General features: G+C 27.6%; 1 protein-coding gene across 1 annotated transcript in view; it reads left to right on the plus strand.

Annotated features, from left to right (window-relative positions):
• Positions 1–10,656, plus strand: part of LOC129958833 (uncharacterized) — a 237,069-nt gene extending 226,413 nt beyond the window's left edge. The window contains exons 7-8 of the mRNA XM_056071546.1: positions 7,075–7,309; positions 9,608–10,656. Coding sequence (XP_055927521.1) covers positions 7,075–7,309; positions 9,608–9,714 — 342 coding nt within the window. The 3' untranslated portion in view covers positions 9,715–10,656. The remainder of the gene's footprint in view (positions 1–7,074; positions 7,310–9,607) is intronic.
• Positions 10,657–12,710: the final 2,054 nt, after the last annotated feature.

Genomic DNA, 12,710 nt, shown 5'->3' on the forward strand with positions numbered 1-12,710 from the left:
AGGAACCAGATTAATGGCTATTCTTGGACTGCTTGAACTCGCAATAATTTATTGGTTTCGTATGTTGATAATGCTGTGTAATGAGTTTTTGTAAGTTGAGTTGCTGTGTAATGAGTTTTTCGTAATCTCTTCAATAGAAAAAAATTTGTCGTGATCTCAACTTTAAAAAATGAAACACTAATACTTGACTACTGTTAGTAAATTCCATTGAAAATGACTGTTTAAAAATAATTAATAAAATTTTATTTATAATCTTATTTTTAACTGTTTTTGTCGACAAATGTTCAAAAATACGAAGGAAAAACGTGAAAATTTTGCAACTATATCTTTTTTTGCCCCTTAATAAGAGATGTCAGGCGACATCATCTATAAAAGGAACAGCAATTATAGAAAAATCGATATCAACTTTATAACAAAATAAACATATCCTTAGGAACCAGATTAATGGCTATTCTTGGATTGTTTAAACTCGCAATAATTTTTAGGTATAAGAGTTTTTCGTAATTAGAAAAAATTGTGCCGTGACTTCAATTTTAGAAAATGAATGAGGAAATGAAAAACTAATGCTTGATTACTACTAGTAAATTCTATTAAAAATGATTATTTAAAAAAATTAATAAAATTTTAAGTATAACCTTATTTTTAACTGTTTTTGCTGACAAATGTTCAAAACAACGAAAGAGAAACATGGGGAATTTCGCAAATTTTTTTGTGACTTAACAAGAGATGTCAAGTTATAGTTTAAGAAGTCCTGCCTATTGTAAAAGGGACAGTACCTATAGAAAAATCAGTATGAACAATGTAATATGTAACAAATTATTCATATCCTTAGGAACCAAATTAATAGTCACTTCAGACTTGTTTCATTTTTTCCACTTCCCATAATTTTATCGTTTGAAATTTTTCTTTATCTTTCCTACAGAAAAATTTGTCGTATCTTCAAAAGCTGTAAAATAAATTTAAAAAAATGAAACACTAATATACGATTACTCTAAATAAAATAATTAAATAAATTAAAATAATTTTTTAAACATTTTCAGTAAGTTCTTTTTAGTTTAACTATTTTTATTGACTGAGGAAACGTGAACGAAGCAGAAACGTGAGATATTTCTTAACCGTAATATATTTTCCGCTATTTTACTAAAGATCACAGCTTGTAATTAAAAATATATATATATATATATGCGTTAATTTAAAATGACAACGTAAGCAATAACTTCAATAAAAATAAGATTGAAAATGAGTATATATCTTATTAAAATTTGTTTCCGTTTACCGATCACAGCATAAAAGCATGATCATTATCAATGATAATATAAAGTAACAAAATGGCTAAGAAAACAAAAACACGTTCTCTAGCATGATGAAATGTGAGTGTTACATTGATTGATAACTGATTACCAAGCCGAGGATACCATCCAAGTCAAAACAGAGGGTAACAAATGCACGTATGGGCCTATGGCGATTCTGTGGTAGGAGGAAGTGATTATGTTACATCATTGATTAATAATTGATTATAACTCAGAGGACACCTATAGCAGTTCTCTGGCATGAGGAAATGATAGCGTTTCATCGACTGGTAATTGATTATTATATTGAGGACATTATCAAAGATAAAATAAAAGCGCATGAATAGAAATAGAACTTTGACAGTTCTATAGCATGTGAAAGAGTGGTAGCATCACATAGGTTAATATGTTATTCACAAGATAAAAGCTCAAGGCTTTTTGAAGAAATAAAACAAAGTATTGATCTGCTTCGTCATGCGACAATTTCCTATTTACCTCTTCATCTAATAAACGTTCGTTTATTTTTAGGCTTTGGCATTATGTGCTGTGGTCAGCTCATTGAACTGCACAGTGCTTTTATGCATGTACAGTATTGAATAAACATCAATATGAGATTGATACTTGAATAACAATACAATAGCAGGGAATAAAAGGTTCCATGGATCATTCCCTGTTTGGAGCGCTACATAATCATTGAGAATTATTTATAGTAGTGAGAATGGTGCGAATGTCCGAAGAATATAGAAATATAGATCTTATTCCGTGTATAGATCGTAATGGAGTTGTCCCATTGCTCAAAGATATAAATAATAAAATAAAATAATAAGAAGATATAAATACATGCCAAATTCACTAATAGTCCTTTTTGTATGACTATTTTGGTTGAAGAACACTTGAATCAAAGCCGATTTGATATTGTTTGATATATTAATAAATTTGAAAAATTAATAAAACTCTGTCCAGAAACTTTATTATAGCAGCAACTAAGCTATTGTTCAATTTTTAATTCATTTTTGTCTTCGCTGACTTAATAGAAGATTAGAATAATAGAAGATTGTACTTTTATTCATTAATATGTGAAATTTTGTTTTGGATCATTATTTTTACTATGGACAAAATTATCTTTCAAATCGGTAGGGTAAAGCATTTGTGCAATTTATGAATATTCTTAATATTACTGTATAGTTTTGGTATAGATTGGTATTTGATTGCATAATTACATATACTAAAAATTTTCTTATTATTCCAGGAAAGTAATATAAGTAAAATTACTCAACATTTTTTTTTCACAGATAGATTAAATTTAATACTGAAGTACAAGAAACACTTAGTAATTTAATTACTATTCACTTTATAATTACAAAGAGAAGTTAATATTTTCGGCCGTATTAATTTTATGTTTTATACAAAATGCAAAAATGCAACTCTATAGCCAAAGTTGCAATATGTAGAAATAGATACAAATGCGCATGATTTGAAATTACATTGTCTATAAAAATGAATGTCATTTTTAATGCTGGTCCTAATAAATAAATGTGATTCACACTACATTTCTTTCCTGCACCACGTGAATCAAAATTGCTTTGCACTATTTCAGGTTATATAGGCCACCCACGATTCATATTTGAGCGAAAATCTTAAGGGTTTAATTTTATATCATCGGTCCTTATAATCTGTAGAAAAGGGGATTAACATAATAATATTTATTTAAACGTGTATCTTTAATGTAGGTCAGCATCAAACCAAATCATGATTTTGTTTTCTAAATATTAAAATAATGACAATAATAATAAACTGATAAATAATATTGAGAAAAAAGAAAGTTATAATTATTGATAAACTGTATAAGATAGAAATTCACCAAGTCATTTAAACGACATTTTTATTTTTCACAGTCTCTCATATTAAAGCAATTTACAACAATATTTAATAATAATAAAAAAAAATACTTTTCTAGGCAAGACAGCAAACACTTTCAAGTGTTTGCACGTGTCTAAGAAATTTCAACGCTTGAATCTGTCTACAATCACGTGTATACCGCTCCGCCCAGAAAGCAAAAGAAAATCTGTGCAAACCGCACGGTGCAACCGTAATTTTCATTCATCGAACGTACTTTGTTGAGAATTAAATAATAACTTTATGCCTTATATAAAAAGAAGGTAACCAGATAATCCCTTTTTTTAAGTTACGGTGGTCGATGTGCAAAATTGCGTTCTTTTTCCTTAAATAAATATTTTAAAATTTAAAAAAATGTTTTTTTTTTAAATTTTTACTTGCATTGCTTTGCAATTTAGAGTGAAACTTTAATTATTTTAGCATTCTTTTTCTCATTCCAAAAGAATATTCCTCATTGAAATGAATGGTTTCTAAATATTTTTATGTAACTTGCCAGTCGTGTTAATATTTACTGACTATATTTCATCTTAATATAGATGGAGTTTTCTGATCGATTTTTCATTCACTGCTTGATGTCTCCAAAATTTTTCAGATGAAATAAAAAAAAAAAAAAACGATAAAAAAATACACGCATTTTTATAATAGTTTCGGAATTTAATTATCAGTTCATTCAAAATTGTATTTTTTAAATACTACATGTCCTATCCATGTCATTTCAGCATTTGAGCAAATTTTACTCATCTTTTTATACTATTTTACTTTTAACAGTTTCATAGTATTAGATATATGCGCACAAAATTTCGTTTTATTTAACAGAATATTTTTTGAAGTATCTCATATTTCTTACGTGAAAACTAATATTTACATGGTTAGGAAATTTATGAAAATTAGACGTATATGCATGCCGTCCTTCCTTGTAATTTCAAAATGATGATTTTTACAGATCATGAAAGTGAATCTGTATCTTCATGAAGTGATATGAAGTTTATTTTTTGCAATAATTTGTAACGTCTGTAACTCTCTCTTAATTGACTTTTATAAATAAAAAATATGCTTAATTAGAAGTGATAAATTCGGTTATTATATTAATTTAAAATGGTTTTCTTCTTAAATAGCATTGGTTTACTCATCAATTGAATTATATATGCATACTTGTAAATTAATAAGCATAGATGTGATTCAGAAATCAGCACAAATTATGGAGAACTTGCAACAATTTTATTTTAAAATCAACAAAGAAAAAGTGAATGAAATATTTCGAATGTAAATAACATGTTCAAACAATAATTCTATTTCTGAATATTAATTTGTTATTTAAACTAAAATAAAACAGAAATACGCAAAACGCCACAATAGAAATTGTGCCACAGAATCTCCTATTTTTACATTCCAAGCAAGTTTTAAATTTTCATTTTATGAATATTATGAATTTTCGAAGTTGATTTTTTAGTTTAAAATATCTTCGGTCAAGAATTCTCTTATATGCTACATTGTGATATAAAGGAAGTTGAATTTCAACGAATTAATATTTTTATGTTGCTTCAGCTTTTTATAAACTTTAAGAAAGAAATTTTATTCTTGAAAACATATTTGGGCTTTTTTGATAAATCCGAATTTTTGGATACTTCATTCAAATTTATTATTTATTAGTCAAATCTATAATTAATCTAAAGAATTGGTTTCGGTAATTAGTAATTATTCCTTTTTTTCTGTCAATAAGTTTAGACATTTAGAATGGCTTTTCTTGGGGAACTACAATGTTTACACTATAAGGACTAGGTATCCACTAATTTCGAAAAGAGTTTGAGCTATGCATAGTTCAAACAAATTAGCTATAAATAGTTATAAAGCATCATAAATTTTAAAAAAAATCCTTTTTATTGGTCTGGTTACTCAGATCTCAATAATACTGTGTGTATTATAATATCTCTCTGTAACCTAAAGATTTTTTGTACGTGTACCATCCTAGTTTGACTTGAAGTTGCACTGCTTTACCGGATATCAGCACGTATACCATGCAGCAATCGATTTGCAGCAATAATCATCCGAAAATAATGCTTTTTCCCACAACCGTATGAAACCCCAAAACAACGCTGATACTACTTCCATTAATTCCTTTTGGGTTCCGAGGACGAGAAAACCATAGGTTTCCTGGCAACTACCTACTTCTATTGAATTAGTATGTATTCATCTTCTTATGACAATGGGAAGCTAAAACACTCTTGTAGTATATCCGAAGCTCCCAAGTCATAAGCTGATTCAACTTCTATGTTTTCTCAACTCTTCTTCGCACTCATAAAGGATATTGTGAAGCCAGGAGGATCATTCTTAGAAATATGCTTTCTGTTTGTATCCAGAAGTTTTTAATCTTTTATATCAACCCCAATGTAATATATATTTATCGTAACTTATGTTTTTAGGTTGATTTAAAGACTTAAGAACAGCATTCTGTTGGAATAGAAAAGGAAATAATTCTTTTTATCTAGAATCAAGAAGAAATAAAATCTATAAATATTTCTCACATTCAAGGTGATTTAAAATAAGTGTTCGAAAGAAAAAAAAAAGCAAAATTGGAATAAAATATATTCTCATATAAATGTATGGCCCAAAATTCCATCATAGATACCAGTTAGTAACTGACTTCTAAAATCGTTGATTAGTTGTTCTGAAAATACACGATTTTCTAAATCTTGGAGAATTTATAATTATGCAAATAATAGTTAGACGTACTTTAATGACTAAAATAACCCAAAAAAGATTAAAGTTCAGATTATAAAGAATTTAAAATTTTAATTTACAATACTCTCAATAATATAATTGGCTTAAGTTTTAAGAATTTGAATAGTTTTTTAAAATAGTTTAAGAATTTTAATAGCACGCCAATTTAATATATATTTATCATAACTGACATGTTTAGGTCGCTTTGAAGACTCAAGAATAGCATCAGTTAGAATGGTGAAGGAAATAATTCTCTTGATCTAGATTCAAAACTAAATCAATTCCATAAATATTTTTCACTTTCAAGATGATTTTAAATTAGTGCTCGAACTTCGAGAAAAAAAAAAGGCTGAATGGAAAACAAACCGTATTTTCATGTAAATGCATGTCCTAAACTTCCATCATAGATGCCGGGTAATAACTGACTACTCAAATCGTTGATACGTATGGCGGATTCTTTGGACTGAAAATCACAATTCTCTAAATCTTAGAGTATTCGCAGTTATGTAAATAAAAACTAAAATAAAAATCAAACTATATTTTTGCATATATGTCAACGCAATAACTCATAAATGCAGTGACTTAAATCGATGAAATTCAATATGTGATCTTGTGAGTAAAACTGTATTTCTGTGTCATATTCCGGTTTCAATCGGCCGAAGAAAGCCTTCAAAATACATATTCTCTTTATTTATTGAGTAAAAGTGCTATATTCACGCTAAAGATTTTTACTTCATCACTATTATTCATCACTGCCTAGCAAGGTATTTGCTGCCATTCGCTTTTCTATAATTTACACTTACATAAACATGTATTGCAGTTTTTGAATATTCAAGTACTTGCCAATTAAAAGTTATATTGGGTAAGTGATAATAATAATAGTTAATTAAATATTACACTTATATATTATACACATTTAGTTAAAATAATAATTTTATTAAAAAATGAATAACTATAGCATCGATTGCTGAATTTATGCATTATATGCATCGGTTATACTATGCCGCTTTTAAATGCTACAGACCCATATTGAGAAGCTATTCCGACTTGGTATGCAAATTTGTTATTAATATATTTCTTGTTTGCACTCAAAAGTTTTATTACTTGTTTCAAATTCAGGTTGGAATGTTTTTCGCTTAAAATTTGTAATTCCATGCCATATTTATTTCAGGTTCCACGCATTCATTTAGTTGACTATGGTACGATACGTTCTCAATCTTCCTCGCTGGTATCCACCGTTTTGGGACTTCGATTCCATGTCCAGCAGCATCATTTGCGACAAGGCGAGTTAAGATTGCGTTGCGAATCGACTCTTGCCAGAGAGATTCTGCGAAGGAGAGAAGAAGTAATCTTCGAAGGACGGCATGAAACAGCAGAGCTTCAAGTTGCACAGATTGCTAATTCCGGTAATGTTTACTATAACATTATTTCTGAAATCTTAAATTGTAATTTATTGATCGATAAATATCCACAATTCCGGTAATACTCATTATAGCATCGATTCATAAAGCTCCAAATGCGATTTTTTAGCAGATGAGTATAGAAAAATTTTGATAATACTCAATATGGTCCCGATTCGTAAAGCTACATGTGATTTATAGATAGATATTTTATAATTCCGGTATCTTTAGTACTGAAATAATAAAAAGTTTAAGGTTTGGCTTGTTGACAGATGAGTATCTAATAATTCCGGTAGTAAGAATACTTATAGTACTGATTCGTAAAGCTTAAGGAGTTGCTTATTTATAAATGAATTTGTCACAAATAATAGAATATTGAACATAGTAATAATTCAAAAAGTTCAAGATATACCGATCGATGTGCATCTAACTTCTAAAAGACTTAAATTAAAGTAGTCAATTTTATATTACGAAATAACGTGTCTTACTACTTACTTACTACTTAATAAATGGTATCCATATAAATAGATTAAAAGTTTAGATTGATATTAGAAACTTAAAAAACTCTTGATTTTCATCAATAGTAAAACTCTATGTTGAAACATGGAGTTTTACTATTGATGTAACTCCATCTACTACTACTACAAGTAACTACAAGTAAAATCTTGTAATTACCCAAGACAATTGAGAAATAATTATTTAACATACCTAATTTTGGTAGTATTCAGATTCAATCATAAAATCGAATATTTTAAATAAATAGAAGAATTTTTGTTATATAATGAAATATTAAGGAATTGCATTTATTAAATTATACTAATAAATGAGATTTTTTTATTATAAATGAGTGCTAGACAAATAATACGAATAAGAGATATTAAAACGCTTTAATGAATTCCTTACTTATTTTGTTTATAAATGTTAGCAATTTCAGAGATTTGGCCAAGATAAGAATCTGTACTAAATGAATAGATTTGAAAATTCATAATTTCAGTCATAAGATTTAAGTTACGTGACATCCACAGTATCTTTTCTTTATAAAATAGCAATCAGATATAAGAAATTTAAAAGGATGAAACTTCTGTTTTTTAGGAGTGTTTAAAGTAAAAATTAAATATATTGTTGTAAGTTTTTAATATGCAATTATGCCAAATATTCACTCTAATCGGGACTCGGTGTCTCGTTTCTAAACCACTAGGGATAGGGAAAAACTTTCAGTAGGGAAAATATTATAATTGAAATAATGATTATTTTTTATGTTGATTGAGTCAGTAAATGCATTACTGAAAAAATAAGAATTATAAATTTTTAAACATCCTTTCGATCCTATATTATTCATATCTATATTCAGTACAATATTGAATGCTATATATACGGATATGATTCTATATTATTCATATCTATATTATTCATATCCGTATTCAATACTATACAAATCCATATTCAATAATACATCCTTTCCATCCTATATTCAATGCAATATTTATTTGTAAAGCTCAAGGATATCAATAATTTACTGAATATTAATAATATTGGATATTAAATATCTTTAACCCATTAACGTTTTGATATTAAAATATTTAACCCATTACCATTTTAAGCACACAAAAAATCTCTTTTGCAACCAAAATTGATTAAGTTATGGAAATTTAAATTTCATCATCTTAGGTGAACTAACGGTCCTTTAAAATATAAAGAGGTCAAAATCATTTTAAAATCTTGGCTAACAGGTTCTGTGGATTGAATAAAAACTCAAATAGAATCAAATCAATCAAAATAGAAATAATTCTTTACTTCATTTAAAACATTTTTCCCATTGGAAATATATATAGTAAGTATATGTGTAACGGCCCAGAAATTAAATAATAGATTATGATTACAATGGAAATCCTGTGAGTCTTATTTCAAGCAGATTCGAAGAAATCTTATCAAAGTTTTAACAAATTCTTAATTTTGTCTGTATATTCGTTATTTATTGCCTAGACATTACTATATAAGGGTTTCAAATAGCAATTATTTAACATGTTAACCGGTTAATCAGCTTATATTCAACTTGTTTCGCACTGAAATATTTCGTCATACCTGGTTAACAGGTAAAGTGCTTCATGAAGTATTTTTGAATTTACTAAAAAACTGTGAATGTTCATTCGTTTGAGCAGTTTCATTCTCGCCAAAAATCATTGTGAAATTCGACATTGCTTGTTTTTCATAAAACATATATATCATTTTATTTCCTGAAAGAATACTAAATAGCACATATGTGTGTGGTTTCATCTTTATAATTCTTTATTTTTCTATTTTCAGTATCTGCAGACAGTATCAAGTACGCCCCTTGCATCTCTATGCTGCTTTCTTTACTTTTAATACTCCATTCACTATATAGAATGTCGCCTGTTATCAATGATACATAACATGCATTTCCATTATCCGAAAGCCCAGGACCTATTTTCTACAAGTAGAAGACTGAGAACGCAAGCATAAAAAAAAATTACAGTTCGGATATATTTACGCGTTATTCAACTGCGTCTGCTTCTCCGATATTATTCCTTTGGACGATGACACTTCATCATAACGAGTTTTTCGAAGAAGCTACGAATCTCCAGTGCATATGTAAAAACACTATGTATTCATCTCTGAGGAACTGCTCATTGTGACTAAGTTATTGAAAAAATCCCTTATTTTCTATGAGAGAAAGGATACAGGAATTCAAATGGCGTCATCACAGATAGAAACTATGAATGTTATAAAGAAAATGGGATTAGAAAGACATGAGATTGTTATGAACAATAAGAATTCTTATCCCTCCAAGCCGTACTTAGATTTCATTAAATACATCCGCATTTTGGGTAGGAATGCGTTTAAAAAAGGAAATAAATTGATGTATTAATAATTATTTAACTGCTGTATTTCCTCTCTTCGTTATTTATTTACGTTTCTTCCATTTCTTTTACTATTTCTTTTGATAATGGAAATTTGGAATTCTAAAAGAAATTGAAACTGAACTGAATGTAATTAAGAAGAAAATGGAAGAAAATATTTGAATCATTCCTCGTCACCTAAACCGAGAGAAGATTTCTGTGTTTGTTCTATAGGATTGTATATTAAAGAAGACTTTCAAAGAAAGACTAAATGTATGATAGATTTACAATCATAATATCAAACAACATAATGAAATTCGACCAATTTAGCTCTATGACTTTGCTTTATATGACAGTAGATTACCGATTTGTTAACGCTAACATCTTCTAGCAAATTCTCCTGCAAACAAAATATTTCATGTAAACTCTGAGTGATTGTGTATTGGAACATAACTATTTACCATCATCATTATTATGTACGTTATATTGTATTTCAATGTTTCATTTTCATCCTGTATTGAGAATAGACTGTTTTAGTAAATGAAGTATTGTAATCACTCTGTGGTGGCTTATTGATTACGTTCACATTACACGCTTTATCAATGAACAAAACAAGCACATTGTACAATAAGACTTCTGTACTGAATAAAAAAAAATTCCTATCGATAAGCTGGAAGGCAAACCTCTAAGTTACTATCTGGCAGCATAAATTGTTGATGTTTGATATAGTCAAAATTAGGACCGTGGAAATAACTTCTTAGACCCTAACTTTTATGATATTGGAGTTATGAAAAAACTTTAAATACAAAAGTTGTTATCTTAAAGAGGTGCTAACTTCGATAATTATATTTATTTTTCTATCTTCAATATTAAGAAAGTTATAGCGAAATGAAAATTCCAACATTCCATCATTTCCACCCTTTGAGCTAGATGGGCCATTTACGAACTCAACTCGTCCGAGATTTTTACATTTCTAACAACACATTCCATGCCAGTTAAAATTCAAATAAAATTACCAAATTAAATTGTGTATATATATATTATATATATATATATATATATATATATATATATATATATATATATATATATATATATATATATATATATATATATATATATATATATATATATATATATATATATATATATATATATATATATATATATATATATATATATATATATATATATATATATATATATATATATATATATATATATATAACCTTTTAGAGAGATTTTGGATTCTAGGGACCGTAATCTGTGAAGAACTGAATAAATTTTCTCGAAATATCGTTATGAGAATCATTGCAATAGGTAGTCTCCCTATAGGGATCTACCTAAAACAGTGTGCCCTACCATTAATTATTACAACAAGACAACCCATATTCGGTAAAATAATTTTGATTTTAAATAAGCATTTCTTCACGTAAAGAAAAATTTTAAGCATTTACTTAGAAAACAAAATCTCTAATATTAAAGGGCTTTAGAAAGCTCTAAGATTTGTTCATTTGCATCATTTATCAATCACATTGCTATCAACGGCATTATCAACAACTTTTTAACAGCATAATTCAATAGCTGAATTTCGAGTGAATGATGACTTAGTATTAAATTAATTTCTTCTATCATTCAGTTCAAGATCAGTCAACTTATGTGTGCCATTTAATCGGCTTATCTTATAAAAAGCTGAAGCAAATTTTCTCTCTCAGAGAAATACTTTTACTGAGTGTTTTAAAAATCATGTATATTTCTTTCTTTTTACCTCATGTTATTAAATCCTGTACTCATTGGATTGCACAGTTAAAGATAATTGTATATTTCGTTTTAAAATTTCAAAAATGTATTTTGAATAATTTTATTAAAAATAACTTTCATGCGTTTGAAGAAAAATGAACATATTTAATGTAAGAATTAGCATATAATTAACGAAAAATAATTTACGACAAAAGTATCAAACTTTAAAAAGTGAGCAAAGTCACATTATTTTTATTACTTTCATGCCTTTTTGCAATCTACCCTAAGAAGCGCGCCTCTAAAAAAATGTCTAGTATTTTTGAAAAGGCTGATTTTTTTTCTACTGAATTTTAAAAATAGTTTTTAATACGTTGAATACAAGTCACAATAAAGAAGGAGCACATCTAAAAAAAATTAGTATCTAATTACTGTTAGCGAATTGTTTTTTACTCGTATTCGCAACAATGTTCAGATTTACAAAATATTCATTTTTGTAAATACATACAAACATACTACTGATAATAGATGTGTATTAATAATACTCTTTGTATATATTTCTATGTGATAATTGTTAATTATTTACTGCATGAAGAAAAAAATTGGTTTACTTTTTCTTGAGAAGCTTTTATAGTTAACAATGGTAACCGTAGAGGCTCTTATACCACCCACATCTATAAGAAATCCATAGCAAAGAAAAATAGTTTATATTGTGATGTTTATCAGCAACTCTTATTTCTAGATTTAATTCCTTTATATGATTTAGATATACGATTTTATTTACATGGTTTAGGGCCAAAAGTAAGTAAACT

This window comes from Argiope bruennichi, chromosome X1, assembly GCF_947563725.1.
Source record: "Argiope bruennichi chromosome X1, qqArgBrue1.1, whole genome shotgun sequence".
Classification (NCBI taxonomy): Eukaryota; Metazoa; Arthropoda; class Arachnida; order Araneae; family Araneidae; genus Argiope; species Argiope bruennichi.